Below are 16,989 nucleotides of genomic sequence, written 5' to 3' on the forward strand. Positions count from 1 at the left end.
CGGCAAGACTCGGCGATATGTTCGGTCGTGCTTACAGACGTTGGTGCGGACACCTTGCCGCCACTAAATGTTGACTGTATATATGTACGGTGGTGAGGAGGGTTCTGCGTGCTGGAATCGATGCGCGGCGAATCGGGCATGTGCGTACGTGCTACTTGATGAAGAGTACGTGTATGAGGTGTATACTTCTGAACGCACGTACACGGCCAGCTGGAAGCGGGCAAAAACAGACAACCCAAAATCTGCTTCTTGCAGAAAGCTGTGATGCCAGCAACACAAAATAAATTAGAACTGCGTAACATGTATACACAAAATTTCTTCGGGACACTGTAAGTGCGTTTATGCGTCTTTTATGTAATCGAACAACGAAGTTGGCAGTGTCTGTACAGCTTCAAGAAGTCTACCTTTTTTCTTTTTTCATTGTCAAAGGTTATTTATGCGATTTCCACACGAAATCAATGCAACCATAACGTTGCGGCGAAGTTTGCTGCTCCGCGAGAAATATTGGGTCAACTGCGACAGCATAGCGCATTTACAGGATACTATTCGCGAGCTCGAATAACGCGAAAGGGGAGTCACCAGATCGTAAAGGCCCTTGAAGAGCTGCGTTTCGGTTTGCGATGACAAGGGTGTTGTTTCTCCTCTTAGCTTAGCAAAGATTCCCGACAAGTGCGGTGCTATTCACTACACTTTTCAGTGGCCTATAATGGGTCTCGTGCAGCGTCTACAGAACAGATATAGAATGGAAGCCTGTGTGTACGCGACATGGCCGGCGACGCTGCCAGGACCGGTGGCTTCGTGCACGCGTACGGAAAGGCAGACGAGCGAAACACAAACGACTTTGCGCACCACGAATCCGCGCTAACTTGCTCAGCTTCCTGTCGTTCTAAGCAGAAAATCTGTCTTCGAAGTTGTGGCAGTGATTATGCAAGCTGACAACCGAGTCAGCAAACGAGGGTTTTCACATACTGACGCAGCGGCGCATGTTTGGAGGACGCTATATATATATATATATATATATATATATATATATATATATATATATATATATATATATATATATAGTCGTAGGAGCTTACTGCTGGTACGTGTTTGAACGCAAGTTCAGGACTGACGAAGGCGTGATTCTGACCAATCACGTGAGAGCAACGGGCGGTTCACATCATGCACTGTTATATGATCGCGTCCCAGGTTGAATGAATTTTTAGCTATTCCCTTGTAAGGACGTGCAAACACCTCAGAACGGCTACTGTCAGTCATATGGCTGTGACAAAAGAGCCTCTCGGATTCCCTTATTCTTCCCGCTCGTTGCATAGCGAGGGCCACGAATTTGGCAGCTTTGATGCCATGAGGTAGGAAGCCTGCTAAAAGTTTATTGGCCGGTTGCCTGCTCCCAAGATCCCGTACCACGTGACGCCAACGGTTGAAACACGGAGGAAGGGGTTGAAAGGATGGATGGTCATCCGACGCCTTAGCCATGAGCGCCGCTGGCACTCGCTCCCCCCCCCCCCCCCCCAAAAAAAAAGAAGAAAAGTTGTGGATGGCCCACAGTGGCATTATTGATAATGGGGCACAACGTAGTGGGGAACTACGGATAAATTTTTACCACCTGGAGTTCCTTGAAGTGCAAGCGTTCTTGCATTTCGCCCCCATCGAAACGCAGCCGCTGCGGCCGGAATCTGATCCCCGGCCATCAGGCTGTGATATAGGTGATGAAGTAAAATTAAAAGAGCACAAAAAAAAAAAAACAGGGGGGGGGGGGAGGTTCACGGACAAGACTGAACACCACAAGCAGTAGCGGTGTTTAGTCTTGTCAGTGTCTTTTTTTTTTGCGTTCTTTTAATTTTAATACCATGGACCAACTAGCCGAGCAACAAGCCTTGTTGACGAACATGCAAGTTCGACTCCCAGCTGCGGCAAGGTTCGTCCATTTTCATTTCCCTTTACCTTATTATTTCTACATTTCAATTAAACATATCATTTCATTCCCCCTACATATGCTTCATTGTCGGTTTCATCGCATGCTCGGGATTAGCAAAAGAAAGAAATCGAGTTCCTTGGATTACTGTCAGACTAGCCATGGCTTATCGGCGATGAGCGAAGGACGGCCTCGAAGTTAGCGCGGTCTATGCCAAAACAGTTTTGAAGCCACTCCGCAATACCCGTCGCCGTGCCCTGTGGCAAGGCACGTCTGGCACTACGAATACAGGGAGAGCCAGGAGCTCTCCCGAAACTCGGAATGGGCAGTTTCAGGGGTGCCCCTGCACAATAGTTCGGCTGCTAAGCGCGCAAGTAGACTACTTGAGGAAAACTGCGCCCCATTGCTCCTCTCTCTATAGCAACTCTACTGACGTGATAATTCGAACTCCACGGCAATTATCAGAAGTGACATCGCGAAGCATCTTCCAAAAATTTGACAGCTCGGCTGCCTGCTCACGGATACCAGAAATCGTGGCCTACTCGCCCTTCGTCACCGTCCCTGCCTGCCCGCGTGCTCTGCTGCATTATGGTCCCTAGAATATTATAGGGACCGGCTGCAGCCTAGGACGCACGGTGTGAAGGCGGCTGTGACGGAGAGGCATATTCCACTGAGAGAGTCGGGTCATGATTTCAAATAATAATAATAATAATAATAATAATAATAATAATAATAATAATAATAATAATAATAATTTGCATTGAGCGCTTTAAAAATTGTGATTCTCATTAGAAGGAAGAAAATTAAAACGAAAGCCAGACGGAGCGAGCGCAAGTGGCACGGTTTCCACCCGGAAGTAAAGAAACAAACACTTTTGCATATGAAAATGTGTCGAGATGTTACGGCGCCGCACGCATCTGCTCGCTCAACGTAAAATGTCACTTCGACGCTAGGACACAAATGCGGCCTGGCTGCTGCTGTGACACCTGTCTCCTACAATCAATTATAGGGCTAGATAATACAGCCGGTCGAATGACCGACTCGTAACTGAACTCTAGCTCGACGTATATGTGTTTATGTACACAGATGCTACCCTGTGCACATAAATGACTCGTGTTCTTGGGTAGTGCATGAACATGGGCCAGCTTAGCACTAGTAATAAAGTAGCTTACGTCAACCATATATTTATGCGCTGAAAAATGAGCATTCTATACAAAACTGCTCTACATTTGTTCGAATTCTTAATGTGCGCCTTCTCCTACAAAAACTAAGCGTTAGAACGAAAGCCCAGCATATGTCGGGTAACTCTCTCGCTCCGAAATTAGCCTCACCGGACCCAGCAAAGTCGCAGGCATGTCTTGTTACCGACCTACCACATCGTCACCGGTTCTGCCGCAACTTACACCCACGCTTGAGATTAACAAGAAACAAATGTACCTCGAGAAACCCTCGATAAATACGGTGAGGAATACCCACGACAGCAATCGGACAGCTCCGTATCAGAACTTCTACTTCGACTGAAATGAAGAAATGTAATGAAACGGTAGCGTTCACTGACCTCCAGTTTCTCGTTGGTTTCGAACACAGTCTGAGCCTTGTGACACAGCTGGGCGAAGGCGCTGCTGAGGGCAGACATCCTCCGCCGGGCTTCGTACGTGATGTCGCACTGCTCCTCGTCCACCTCTCCCAAAAGAATGTCCAAGTCCAGGTAGGCCCTGTCAAACTCCTTTTCCAGAAGTTCCAGCCATTTCATGGCCACGGCAGACGTAGCCATGATGAATGGACGTCAAAGCGAGACGTTCGGTTCAGCGATGATGCGTTCGATTTGGGAGGCACCAAACACGAAGGAAAGTGCATGCACGTTTCACTCGGTGCGCGCCGTCAGGGCCTGTGGCTGGGAGGATTTTCAGTATCCCTCGAGCATGTCATGGAAACAAAAACGCAAAACATGCCCGCCGAGGGTGAACTGGTGAAGTGCCACGGCAAATATTCGGAAACGTAACAAACGCGAGCTCCGCTCACCCTCCTCGCACGCGAGCGAAACAGAATATCGGCAGACTCGTCTTGGCTCGATTCTTAGCTAATCTCAAATTCGTCAGTGCGAAGAAACACATCTGTATGACGCAGAAAAACATTAATAAGTTGTATCGCGCGATTACTGCAATAAAATTATAAAGCGACGAACAAATAACAAGATATGCAACGTGCGCGTAAGTGACCATTCAAAAACCGAAACCGATGAACGCCCAAATCGGGAGTCGCCATTCTCGGCATGCCATGGACGGCATGCTATGTCGACTGTTGTTTTGAACTGAGAAACTGAAGTTGTGCATGTTCTCTTATCGCGTTGTATGGATTAATCTTATTTTAAACCATTAATTATCAATTGAATGTCCAGGATCTGCAATGGCTAAGAAGGGACGTAACCACAGAAAGAAGACGAGGCGAAGAGCGGAACGTATGTCGCGCACTGAAGATGTGAGCGCTAATCTTTTGAAGTGGATGACTGCAAACGGTTTCGAACTGCACACGCAGCTGTCTCTCAGGGAATTCCGCGGTAAGCTTTTAAGCAGCGTTAACTGCAATGAGGTAATTGGAACCGATAACATACTGACTACTCTGCTTCACATATTTGTCCCAGGGGAGGTTGGATGCAGTACTCCTTGCTCTTACGACTCACTAATTTCAGCAAAAGTAAAAATTTCAGTGCGTGTATACACACACACACACAGGCGCGCGCGACAGAAGGGTGGAGTAGTCGGTTTATTCCTTCATCCATGGTCTAAGTGGCCAAAGTCGCTGCAGTAAGGTGTTTGTGCAAAGTCGCAACTTCTGCTGACATTTTTGTTTTCTTTGTACTTGTAGAAACTGGGAGAGGTTTGGCAACGCAACAAGTGCTGTCTTCTGGCGACGCGTTTCTAAGGGTACCAACTCGTCTCCTAATAACCACTCAGACAGCTTTGTCGAGCAGCTTACACTATTTTGTTATCAGGTTGGTAAGCACGCTGGTATACTCCCACCGTTTATGAGGAAGCCTTACATTTTGGCTGTTTTAATTGCTTTGGTTGCAACAAATATACTTACTCTTATTTCTTTTTCCAGAAATCATGGGCAACTTACTCCTATTGAAGTGTTGACTCTCTTCCTTATGAACGAAAAGCTCCGAGGCCATGATTCAGAGTGGCGCTTCTTCATCAAAAGCTTGCCAGCTACCTACACAACACCTGTGTTCCTTGGAAAAAAATTGCTTGCCAAACTGCCCTGCGGTCTGTTCCGAAAAGCACAGACCCAAGTGTCCAGGATACGAAGCACTTTTTTAAAGTTACGAACTTTGTTGACAAGAGGAAGCACTGGTGGCAACTCGCTGCTTTCTAGCCTTTCCAAGAACTTTACATGGCATCTGTTTGTTTGGGCTTGGACTGCTGTTAACACTCGCTGCATCTTTAGTGGGCACAAGACAGGCCATTCCCTTTGGGACGACGACAAGTGTGCCCTAGCTCCATTTCTGGACTGCTTGAACCACCACTGGAAGGCGAGTGTAAGTAAGCACTCAATCTGACTGTCCGTTTTTCTCAAATACTGTTTAATGTTCCAGTGTTAAAATTATGTGTAGCTCCTTCATACTGTACATAACAAATACTAGCATCTTAGCAAATTATAGGTCACCATTAAGTTACATTTTTTAGTTATTCAACTTAAACTGCATCACGTAGAACAGAAACGAGTAAAGAACATGTGACATGGCAACTGTCCAGTGTTCTTTCCTTATCCCTGTTGCAAGTGTCGCTGTTCAAAATGTATTGCCAACTTACACAATTTGCAATGTTAATAATAAAGTTTTCAGGTATTATTGTGCAATCTTTGGCTGTTCTCAACAAATTTTTAGCTTTCAATAGAGCTTAATCAAGGCTTCGTTTCTTTTAATACTTTTGCTTCTATTCATTTCTTGTAGGTGCAAACTGCAATAGTGGACTCCTATTTTGAAATTGTTACAAATAATAACTACCAGCCAAATGAGCAAGTTTTCATCAGTTATGGCTCGCATGACAACAAGAAGCTGTTTCTGGAGTACGGCTTTGTTCTTGCCGATAATCCAAATGATGTGGTTGCAATCACAAGAGGTGAGAAAATTTGACCAAGGCTGTATTTTCAGCTTCATAGCCTTAAAGTTAAATGTCAGTGCCTGCACCATATAGTGCTTGTGATGAAAGGCATACCATGTAGGTAGTAATGGCGTAACCACAATTTTAAACAATAATGACCTTTACAGAGCACCTATGTAAGCTTCACTCCTGGAAGGCACAAGCAATCCCACATTTTTCCTCAAAGCTTTCCTTTCTGGAGGCAAAAAATACTATGAGGTATTCTGTTCTTGCATTTTTCTAGTTGCTAGGGCAGAGAAATTTTATTCCAATTGTCAACAGTAATTCGCATGCATTACAGTGAGTCTTGTGGCTTTACTACGGATGGATTGACATGGAATGGGCGAATTGTCATGCAAGTACTGTCTCATCCCAAGGCATCAAGGTGTGCTCAAGTTGTATATCAAGGCGATTTGATTGCTCCACATTTCGTTAGCCTTGTGATATATGAAGCCGAAGTGGCTTGCCAGTTTATGACGTACTGTCATGTCTGGTACTCTTTCTAGGTTGGAGTGGAACAAATTGCTGTTTCGGTCCGGAGAAGAGGAACTCGACGAACAGCAGTGTCAATTGGTGGTGACCTTAATAGAAACCATGTTGTGCGACTATGGTGCTGCACTACCTGAAGGCAAAGACTTCTGCTCACAGACAGTGGCTGCATTTATCAGAGAAGAGACGAAAATTCTCAAGAAACAGCTACAACTCTATGGGAAATAAATGTACTTCCATGAGTGAATGTGGTAGTGTGAAACACACAGGTCATAATAACTGGTCATAGTGATGTAGTTTGTCTACTTCACCACGTAAAGGGTGTTCAGCTAACTTTAGTCACCGTTTAAAATTATGCTGGAGCCCCCTAGAAGGATGCGACTAAATGAGTGTTGTTGGCTATTGCATGAAGCAAGTCGAACTATTTTTTGTATTCTGCTTAATAGCACGATTGGTTAAAGGGGTACTGACATGATATTTCTTAATGTCCATTTTTTTGCATTAAAGCGGCCCTGAAACACTTTTTAAACATAGTAAGAAACTGTTGTTGATCGATTACTAAAGCACCTGTGAACATGCGAGCCAAATATTATTGTACTGCATGCAGTGTCATCGTAAGGAGCTGGACTCGCCAATAGCTATTGACTGATTTTGTGATTGTGAGTATATTCTTAGTTTTTAATCAGAAATTGCGAGAACATCTTCATTAAATTACTTATGGTGATCTGGGGATTGTCTATATTTTCGATGGTTTAAATGGTCTGAGACTCAATAAAAAGAAGGGGGTGGGGGAAGAAAGAATAGTCAAGAATATAATGTCAGTGCACCTTTAGGACTGAAATTAATTACTTAATTATTAACATTTTCGGGCAAAAGTTCTAACGAGAAAGTTGTGGGCCATTCTTGGAAACATCTGTTCCAGCAATACCTGCTTTTTACATATTTTTCTGCATCCTAAAGAAAGCCTATCAAACATAGAAAAATGCAAGTGACATGGCCACTTGTACGCAGCGATTGCAGTGCTCTCAAGCATGCCACATACGAAGGAATAACAGATTTAGTCTGGCTTGCTGCAGCTTAAACCTTGGCTAAAGTTAGTAGGAACACCCTGCAGAAGAACTTGCACTCATCCATCTGCCCTTCAGTAAAGCAGAAATACTGTTTTGCAAGACTTTCACAAGTACTGCGACGGCTGTGCATTAAATAGTGCTGAACTAAACAGCTAAGTTGTGTTTGAATGCACCTGCTCTGTGTTGTCGTTTATTGAATGTTTTCAGAGCCGCACGTGAGGCAGTGAGAAAGTGCACAGGTGCAAGCACCACAGCTGCTTAATTTTGCAATGGACACATGAGGTGTCCCATGGTTAAAGTAGGAAAGGATGTGAGTAAATCCTGTCACAGAACATCTAGCCGCTTACTTGTGTTTACTGTGTTGACCCAATTCTAACATGCCCTCGTATGTAGTAACATGGCATGCTGTTTGGAGCCGTCTTTTTAAAGTAACAGATGGTCTAAATTTTCTTTATTCTTTTCATGACCGTAAGGCTAGATAGGTGTAGCTACAAACTCAACTGAAGTTGTCCTGACAGTGTATTACAGAGCATAATGGTCAAGAAATTAAGGCATGAGGAAACTCAATAAGTTAATTTTTTTTTATTTTTATTTGAGCATATCTTCCTGCGAACAAAGGAACAACTACACAGTACATTGTGTACTTCAGTCACAAATGACATAGCAAGCATGGCCTGGGTTAGCACATCTGCACCCCAACACAATGGCTATCACACATGTCAGCTTTCCGGGGGTGCAACCTTGCATGCTGAACTCTTAGCTATATGGGGAGCAGTCAACACCACCCCCATTGACATGGGAGACATTGTAGAGCAGAGTGTGCAAAATAATTATCGGATCCTTACTCACTCGTACAGAGTGGTGACCGAATTAGCGGTGCCTACGAAAGATGATGCTGTGGCCAACGGCACCAGAAAAAAGCTAAAGAGAATACAGGACAATGGGACAAATGTTGAAATCCTATGGACACCGAGGCACACCGGCACGGATGGGGGAAACGCAGCCGCTCACGCAGTTGCCGTGCAAGCGGCTGGGCTTGATTACACGTACAGCTCCCCACACTCCATTTCCTTGCCAAACCCCGTGAACCAAAATCCGTACCTAAATATATTGGCCGAAGGCTCTCCTAGCAGAGCACTGATGCATTACATTTGCACTAAAACAAAAGCAGACAGTAAACAGAGACTATTAGAAGCTACACCAGTACATGTATTCGACGACAAGGGCGGGCTTACTCGCACGGAAGGTTTTTTTGAATAAGGTTATGGCCAACACTGCATACACACACCACACATACTTGAGAAATGGCACCAACCCAGACAAGCCACAATTGCGAACACTTATACCCAATGCACACATTGCCAGGAGTCATGCAGAGCAGACTTGCAACACCTTGTTTGGAGCTGTGCAGCTTTTTAACAAGGGAAATACAACATTCAACATTTACTACACGGAGACATTAGAACACTAGGAATTGGAATACAAACTAACCCTGAAACACAGAAAGCCATTGCGACATATGGCAAAGTGGCTTGTTTCGAGTAGTGTAGAAGGGGTCGACCAGCCCATGCAAGAGCGGCGGAACTGAACATGCACCTGAGTCTGCATGAAACGGAAGATCAAAGACTGAGATGAAGATGTGCTTCAGCCAACAATCCCGTATCCCACATTCCTTTACCTCCTAATTCCCAACAGCGGCCTAGAGCCGTCCCCTTCCTTAAAATAAAGGCTTCATTCATTAATTCATTCTCAATTTGAGCTAACACAGGCCATATGTACTTGAAAGAAACTACACAATTATTCAGCAGCGATACTGGCAAATAGTCTGTAAACATGCCACTTTGATATTGCTGCAACGAATTCTTAATATTATATATATATATATACTTGCACTTAAGGAATGTTAAAAAAAAAGAACATGAGTTGATATGTATTGTAAAGTTGCAGCACAAGGTTGAAATTCGGGACTTTATACAGCAAACTGACTTTCTTTTTGTCAGATTTTGTGCAGTTTAACTGGAGGCCTTGGGTACTGCCTGAATTTAAATTCAGCTTTTTATTGGCCCTATGCAAGGATGTGTAGAATGAAAAGAAAGGTGATGTACAAGGACAATCAATGAACTGATTTGAATTATATCGGCATATATAAAACAGCATTAATATAATCACTGTGGGGAGCAGAATTTATGCTTAGGACCTCAAAGTTCTTGAAAAAATTTACGAAAGGAGGAAAATTCAACAAAACTGCAGCATCGTATTTACAACTTTAACTTGACAATGAAGAGATGAAGGATAATGACAAAAAAAAAAAAAAAACTGAGGGCCACTTTGCACAGTAATCTGTAAGGAAAATGTTCAAGAGAGATATATTGCACATTACTCTAAAATATAACCCAGTTTGTAAGACTGTTGTTTAAAGGAGTGCTGACACATCAAAGGTTGTGCTGTATTTTGAGCATCTCTAACTGTTATCATTAAAAGGTGATATAATTAACTATTTGTTGCACTCTAAACAACTCGAGACTTCATATTACCATTGGAGAGTCGACAGCTGTTTAAAAGAAACAATAAGGCGAGACAAAGTTTTCATGTCGGTATTCTTTTAAACGAAGCAAATGATACAAGTATATTATGTAGAGTTAAAATAATAGAGAATATGTCTGCTTTAAACAACTTATCAACAGAACTGCAGTCTGTTTGCAGATTTCTATCAATATCTGTAAAATAGGATAATGATAAAAAAAACTAAGGGCCACTTTGCACAGTAATCTTTCTTTAAAGTGCACATATTTTCATATTGGCTCAGGCATTGCAAACTGAGAACATTTCTGTGTTTCACACACATTTGAATCAATATGGCATGACTTAAGCCTTTCTCTTAATACACAGGCTTAAGTGCACTAACACATGGTGGCACGGCCTATGAGCAAGGCAGCCACACAAGTCTAAGATGGTCTCATGCGAGTAAATTGAACTTATAGTAAGTGCATAAGGAAATAAGAAAATGTGCATTTGAGCCCACAAGAATCTTGTATATGAGCATGTATGCGTCTTCAAAACAGTGGTTTTCATTAGCCAAAATTAAAATGGTCTGTCACCACACTCATTCCTCAAGTATGTGTCGCCCAGATGCTGTGTAGTGAGTGAGTGACTGGGTGGCTGGCAGTTGTTCATACTTAGTGGATTGCTGCATATGTGTGTGAGTGAAGGCATACTAGCTTTCAGGCAGTACTTGTTAAGGCCCCTTTGTGTTAATCTCAACAAAAACAAACATAACATTGAATGCAGATTTCTCATCAACAGCTCCGTCATGCAACAGTTTACCTAGTCATGTAATGCCATCCAGAGCACATGGATTTATGTTAAGGTATGTCACCAAAGCATCCAAAAAAATAAAGCTTGCCTATTTTAGACATTTTAAGCACCCTCACACATTCAACATTTTTGCAGAAAAAATTGGGTGTCTATATTGTTTTGCTCAAAAGTTGTAAGAAACTTTCAATGGAAGAAATCCTTGTTTGTGAGCACTGACAAATTCACCACAAACATTTTTTGATAAAGCTCCTTTACAGTTTAGGCTTTACAGTTTAACTGAAAATAATTAACTTTTGATGATGATAATGGCAGATTTGGGGGAGAGGAAAAGGGGGAGAGCTATGATGCACTTTGCACTAATCAGATGGCAAATGAATATCCTAGTTCACTGCATAGTCTGCTTACTTAATTAGAAATGTTATATTTCTCATTGGTTAGCACACTTTAAAGGCTTTTGAGATGGCCCTTTAGAAGCATAACATGAAGTAATAAGATAAAAAAAAGTTGAAAGTTATTGACATACTTTAGTAATCACATTTTCTTTTGACTTCTTTTTCAACCAGTGTTTAAGATAACATGACCAGGCACGGTGGTCAGCTTAAGGCATAGTGGAGAGACTATCACAGTAAGTTCTTGCTGAAGGCATTGTTATGAGATTACAATGAAATATTCATACTGTTCTGAGCCTATGAAGAAGTGAATAAAAGAGGATCAGTACAGTAAAGTGCCACCCAAGTGGTATAAAAATGGGGTTAGGCCTACAGCAACCTGTCGGGGAGTGCAACAGATATGGTCTTTGTTTTTACACCATGGGCCTCCAAGAACGGTAAGTAGCCTGCAACCACTTCCTTGGGAGCTTCAAGGTGCACATAGTGACCAATGTGTTCATGGAGAATGTGGATGCTAGAGCCAGGAACAAGTTTCCTATGGGCAGAAGGCATAGACACAAATTTACGAAGTGCAAACATCAAAGCTCTGGAATAAGAACTCTGGAATTAACTTGCATCGCTTGCGCTTATCATTACAACATTCTTGTGGCACATGTAGGTGGAGAATGTCGCCAAGTGATTGTGTACTATTTAATTACAATTTCAATGAATCTTGCAGGATAAAACTGGTTGTTTGTTGCAAGGACTTTTCTGTACACAAGCGCACTATTACCGTTTATTACTATTGTAGTGGAGAGTACAAAGTGCCATTACAACAATAATGAAAAGTGCTAGGCATTCGTAGACATTTTTTTTTCAGAAAAGCAAACACCAAAAACAAAAATTCTATGATGTATGAAATGACGAAAATAAAGAGTGGCGGGGTTGTGGGAAGAAAGAAAGAGAGCACTGACCTGTAGTGCTCCTGAAATGGTGGTTTGTTGACAGGATCGGCCGGGCCATATATCATGTGAACTTCAAGAGGAAAAGTAAAAATGAAGGAGTTTTTGAGCTGTCTCAGGCAGCTCAATGTATGGTTTTAAATTAGTTACCTTTGGAAGCCGACTTTTGCAGCGCTCTAACCCACCTCTCTTCATTTTCGAACCTTTCGTCGATGTAGGAGAGGAGCCTAAATGAAAAGCACAAATTGCAAATACGTGATGTGCAACTTTGAGCATGAGGTTTCATCAGAGTCGTGTAAAAAAACAGACACTGACCACATGAAAACACTACAAGTTTAGAAGAAAATACAAAAGACGTTTCAACACCCATATGGGAGCCTTATTCACAAGGCTCCAGTAATGCAAACAAGGATTCCATATGGGATAAAGCATCTTTCTTTTTAACTTGTAGTGTTTTATGTGGTTACTGTCCATATTTCTTTCTTTTCTTTTTGCAGAACTGTACCATGATCATCCCTGACCAGATTAGTTCTTGTCAAACCCTAGATTTCAGCGTACAGTTTCAAGAGTGGGCATTAATTTGTGTCAGTCACTGCTGCACTGACATAGTACCACAAAGAAGAGCGTGCACTTGGAAAACTGTTTCCAATTCCTCTGATGCACAAAAAACAATGTCAATGGTTGCTAACCAATAGTATTTCATTTGCAACAACCAAGCATAGTTTGCTTACAATATCCATACTTGTGTACCTTCCAAATTATGAAAGTTCTGGACATTCAGTACGGCCTTTACATGCACAGTTCCGCGTACAGAGAATTCCAATAATGGACTTGCACCAAAGTCAGCCATGCAAGTACTTACAGGCCAAATACCCGGTAACCATCTTTCAGCCGAGCCAAATGCCAGTAATTGTGGACATCTGTTGCGGTTGGTTTAGTGTTGGGGCCAAAGACATCAGCCAGTCTGTTAGAGAAAAGGCAAATAAAATTAAATTTTGATCAGTGCAACTATGGAAAACGAGACATTGAGAATGAGCATGACCGAAGCTTACGCTACTCTGAAGACCAGGTGGTTCATGAACCTTGAAGCCACAACACCAACGACAGGCATTCTCAAGATCTGCAATGCACAACAGATGCTGAGGGAAGTCAGTCACTGTAATTTATTTAAACTTTCAAGGACATTACCAATTGAGACCATCTTGGATGATGATGTTGAGGCAAAATTCCTAAACAGGCAAATAAAGCAAGTTGTAAGAATGTGTCCCGAGTCCCCATAAATCCAACACTTATAAACAATGAAACATGTGCAAGCATGAAGTACATACCACCATTCATCATACACAAAGTCGAAATTTCAAATGACAGGACACCTTCCCTGGAAACAAACAGAAGATGCCATGATAACTCGGGATGCACATTGATGCACACACTGACCTTAGGAAAAAGGCGCAGTTCCCATTTTTGACACATACACACATAAAAAAAAGACGTCCTAATGAAGTTCCAATGACAATGTTTGTCCAAGCTTACTAGTTCAGAGTAGACTTGAGACAAATATATCACCATGCGCTGCCTTCAAATTTTCTTGTTCCACTAAGAATATGAGCTTAGTTGTAGCAGCAAACAAGAGTCTCTTCAATGAGGCACGTACGTTTAACACACAGCTTGTTTAAGCGAACATGTGGTTAATATTTTAGTAAAACAAAAAAGAAAGGGGGGGGGGGGAGTTGTCAGAATTAATACTAGGAGATTCTCCAACAGCAAAATAGTGTTCACAAATTTTTGGTATGAACGCCAGTCATAACTGGTCTTCATACCAAAAATGAACTGCATAATTTTTTTTTCTTTAGCAGGCTGCATAAGGACCATATAGCCTGTGAACATTACTGCTGCCATGTGAGGGCCTTCAGGCACATTAAAGCTGCACGTCGCAGCTTTTTGCCAGCAAAACCCCCAACAAAGTTCGTTGGAAATAAAAACATTTCTTATTTCTGCCACATCCAACAGTACAAAAGACTGAAGAACATGACTACAGTAACAGCTGAACACTTTGTTACATTATGCCATACTCAACTAGCCCAAACCTTGAGGTTGCTTAGCTATATAACCAGCGGAAGCATTGCTAACCAGTGGAATACAAAGAACTAAGCTACAACAGAAATCAACAGGCTATAACTGCGGACTGTGCAACAAGGAAAGGGATATCCTGAGGCTCGTAGGAATGACCTCGGCGCAGTCACAAAACGCCTGCGCGCTCGCAAAATGCAGTGCAAAATTTTTGGTAGCACTGTTCAGAACTTGAGAAGCAATAACTAACTTACTGTTGCCTAGCAAGAAGTTCCTGGGCCACTGTGTCTCCGATATCATGAGCTAGGACATGAACGCTGCGCAAGCCCAATTTCTTCATGAGGGCTTCAGTAATGTTGGCTTGTTCAAAGATGGAGTAAGTGTGAAACCTCTAGAACAAACAAGGACATGCCATGTGCGAAACCTCTGAAATCAGCAAGTACATGCTGCGGCTTCATGAAAAGTGGCTTGCTAAATTAAGAATTTTCTCTGATGGCCATTTGTGGTAAATTACAGCTCTCACAAATTACCAGGAACAAAGCACAACTTCTACCAGTTATGGACTACCTTCACATATTCATCTTTTTTCAATAATACTGGTTATCACCTTTGAGCATTTCTGAATATTTTCAACCAAGTTCCTGTCTATCTTCTGAGATTTTAGAATTGCAATAAAGTGCATGTTTGCTGGGCCACCTGAACATGGAGATTATGCTATAGAGGCCACTATTTTTACAGAACCTGTAGCAAGCATGGATAACACTTATGGTAAGCCAACTTGGGAAATTATAGAGACTGCTTTATACAGTGACTAGGTCTTTGAGGCAAACAATTAGCCTTCTTGCCATTTTTTTCTATTACGTATAAAACACACAGGTATGCAATCCTAATTTTGCTGTTGCAGTGCACACACACATTGCAAAGGTTACAGCACACACTGCAAAGGTTATCTGAAGCTAACAACTTCTTAGTGGCTTGAATAGAACTCCAATTCTGAGTATTACTTATGTGTGTGCATAACAATTAGTGCACAGAAAGAAAGTCATTTTTTTCTTATTTCACTTGTGTAAATAAAGGCAGTATATATTGTTACGGTGAACATGCTTGCGGTCCCGAGTGGGGGAAGGTGAGCGCAAGAGCGGCCAGCTGGTTGATCAACTCAGCATCGTTCTCTTCTTCGTTCCCCCACTCGGGACCGCAAGCACGTTCACCAATTTTCATTTCCTTCATGCGTAACAATATAATGCTACAGCGCTATATATAAAAGTACTCCTTAATTCTAACATTTCATTGGGCAATAGCGTCCACTACTAAATGAACTTTGACATGCTGTATGTATGCACAGCGAGGCAGTCAAACAAAAATGTTCATCTATATAATTAATCGGACCGCTAACATATGTGCTCCTTTACAGAATCGTGTTCCAGTGGAGGCTACATACTTACTGGCTTATCACTGTAGCCTAACCCCAGAAAATCAAACAGCACAATTCTGCCAAATATTTTTCGCAGTGATGGCAGGACCAAGTAGTAGTCAAAGCTAGAAGTTGGAAAGCCATGGAGACACAGTAGCACGTCCTTGTTTTCTGCATTGCCCTTGACATCTGCAACAGAGAAGTTGGCACGCATACACAAGTAATATTTTCAGCGGATGCCGAAACTTGAAGATAGAAAAAAAATAAAAGGCTGACTGTAGAAACGAAGGTGGCGATATGGGCTTGTCGGTCGGTCATCATTGAAAGGTATCTGTATAGCGAAACAAAACAGACACAAGAAGAAGAAACGAAGATGAAGAAAAGCGCTTGTCTTCGTTTATTCTTCTTGTGTCTTTTGTAGCGCTATACAGATACCTTTCAATGTAGAAACGAAACTCGCCGGTCTATCTTGTGCAAGGTAAAAAGTGAAATCTTCTCGTCGTTTACTAATAACAGCTTTCGACGATGAAGCAAACTCCGGCGGTCCCAGAGTTTATAGACGCTGCTAAAATTTAGGGAGACTTCCCGAAGCGTTTACGTCAGTCTACTTGCACTCGACCATTTCTTTTTTCCTTGCACATTTCACGGCTGGATAAACAACGAACCAGCACAGAGTGTGCAGAGTTCGTTGCGGTGAAAAGCAATTCACTCAAACAAGCTCGAAGTGAGAACATGTCCTTCGCGGTTGCTTTGGGTGCGGTTACAGACGCCATAGAAAAGCTGGTGCATTTGCCAGCACAAAACAAAATGTCAATGAAACTTACCTTTAAAAAATATGTCGTAGTCCTGAAACTTGAAGTACGAACCACCGTCTTCTTTTTCCCACTGGTAAAGTAGCGGTGACTTCGGCGGAGCGGGATAAGTGTGAAAAATGGCAAAAGCCGCAGCGCAGGCAGCAATCAAAATGCTGACAAGCGTATTCATAGTAAAGCCGCCAGCTTTAGGTTCATTAGCGCAACAAAACTTTCTGCCGGCCAAATTTTCACGGAAGCAGCGCGCCCACTTTTCCAAAACTAAAGATGCGTCTATTTTTTTCTGTTATTAACGATAGATGACAGCACGTGCGCAGGAGCTTCTCAATAACGCCGAGAGACGGCCAGCAACCACAAAAACCCCGCACTAGCGAAACCGAAATCGAAATTGTCATTTATTCGTGCGATGGTTATTTAGAGCAGCACGTT

The 16,989-nt window shown here is 42.5% G+C and overlaps 3 protein-coding genes across 4 annotated transcripts in view; 1 reads left to right on the forward strand and 2 right to left on the reverse strand.

Moving 5' to 3' along the window:
- Nucleotides 1–3,985, reverse strand: part of LOC142585779 (Golgi-associated PDZ and coiled-coil motif-containing protein-like) — a 30,742-nt gene extending 26,757 nt beyond the window's left edge. Inside the window, exon 1 of the mRNA XM_075696781.1 lies at nt 3,477–3,985. Within this exon, the coding sequence (XP_075552896.1) occupies nt 3,477–3,692 (216 nt within the window). The 5' untranslated portion in view covers nt 3,693–3,985. The remainder of the gene's footprint in view (nt 1–3,476) is intronic.
- Nucleotides 3,547–6,792, forward strand: LOC142585780 (SET domain-containing protein 4). 2 transcript variants are annotated; one of them, XM_075696785.1, is made up of 7 exons: nt 4,201–4,475; nt 4,784–4,910; nt 5,021–5,456; nt 5,871–6,039; nt 6,189–6,279; nt 6,362–6,445; nt 6,567–6,792. In XM_075696785.1, the coding sequence occupies exons 1-7, from the start codon at nt 4,325–4,327 to the stop codon at nt 6,775–6,777; spliced, it is 1,269 nt and encodes a 422-aa protein (XP_075552900.1). In that variant the 5' UTR covers nt 4,201–4,324; the 3' UTR covers nt 6,778–6,792. The 2 variants fall into 2 exon arrangements, with proteins under 2 accessions (XP_075552901.1, XP_075552900.1); XM_075696786.1 differs by lacking the exons at nt 4,201–4,475; nt 4,784–4,910 and adding an exon at nt 3,547–3,626.
- Nucleotides 4,298–16,863, reverse strand: LOC142585782 (mesoderm-specific transcript protein-like). The gene is made up of 10 exons (XM_075696789.1): nt 16,573–16,863; nt 15,780–15,937; nt 14,589–14,725; nt 13,593–13,642; nt 13,453–13,493; nt 13,317–13,384; nt 13,127–13,228; nt 12,415–12,491; nt 12,277–12,337; nt 4,298–11,858 (listed from the first exon to the last, which is right to left on the reverse strand). The coding sequence occupies exons 1-10, from the start codon at nt 16,730–16,732 to the stop codon at nt 11,693–11,695; spliced, it is 1,020 nt and encodes a 339-aa protein (XP_075552904.1). The 5' UTR covers nt 16,733–16,863; the 3' UTR covers nt 4,298–11,692.
- Nucleotides 16,864–16,989: the final 126 nt, after the last annotated feature.

This window comes from Dermacentor variabilis, chromosome 6 (genome assembly GCF_050947875.1).
Source record: "Dermacentor variabilis isolate Ectoservices chromosome 6, ASM5094787v1, whole genome shotgun sequence".
NCBI classification, from domain to species: domain Eukaryota; kingdom Metazoa; phylum Arthropoda; class Arachnida; order Ixodida; family Ixodidae; genus Dermacentor; species Dermacentor variabilis.

Coding starts and splice junctions, on each gene's coding strand:
- LOC142585782 (XM_075696789.1), bottom strand. CDS start 16,732: ATGAATACGCTTGTCAGCATTTTGATTGCTGCCTGCGCTGCGGCTTTT. Junction 15,938..16,572: donor CTACGACATATTTTTTAAAG/GTAAGTTTCATT, acceptor TCTCTGTTGCAG/ATGTCAAGGGCAATGCAGAA. Junction 13,385..13,452: donor ATCCAAGATGGTCTCAATTG/GTAATGTCCTTG, acceptor TGTGCATTGCAG/ATCTTGAGAATGCCTGTCGT.
- LOC142585780 (XM_075696785.1), top strand. CDS start 4,325: ATGGCTAAGAAGGGACGTAACCACAGAAAGAAGACGAGGCGAAGAGCG. Junction 6,040..6,188: donor TGTGGTTGCAATCACAAGAG/GTGAGAAAATTT, acceptor TGACCTTTACAG/AGCACCTATGTAAGCTTCAC. Junction 6,446..6,566: donor TCTCATCCCAAGGCATCAAG/GTGTGCTCAAGT, acceptor TACTCTTTCTAG/GTTGGAGTGGAACAAATTGC.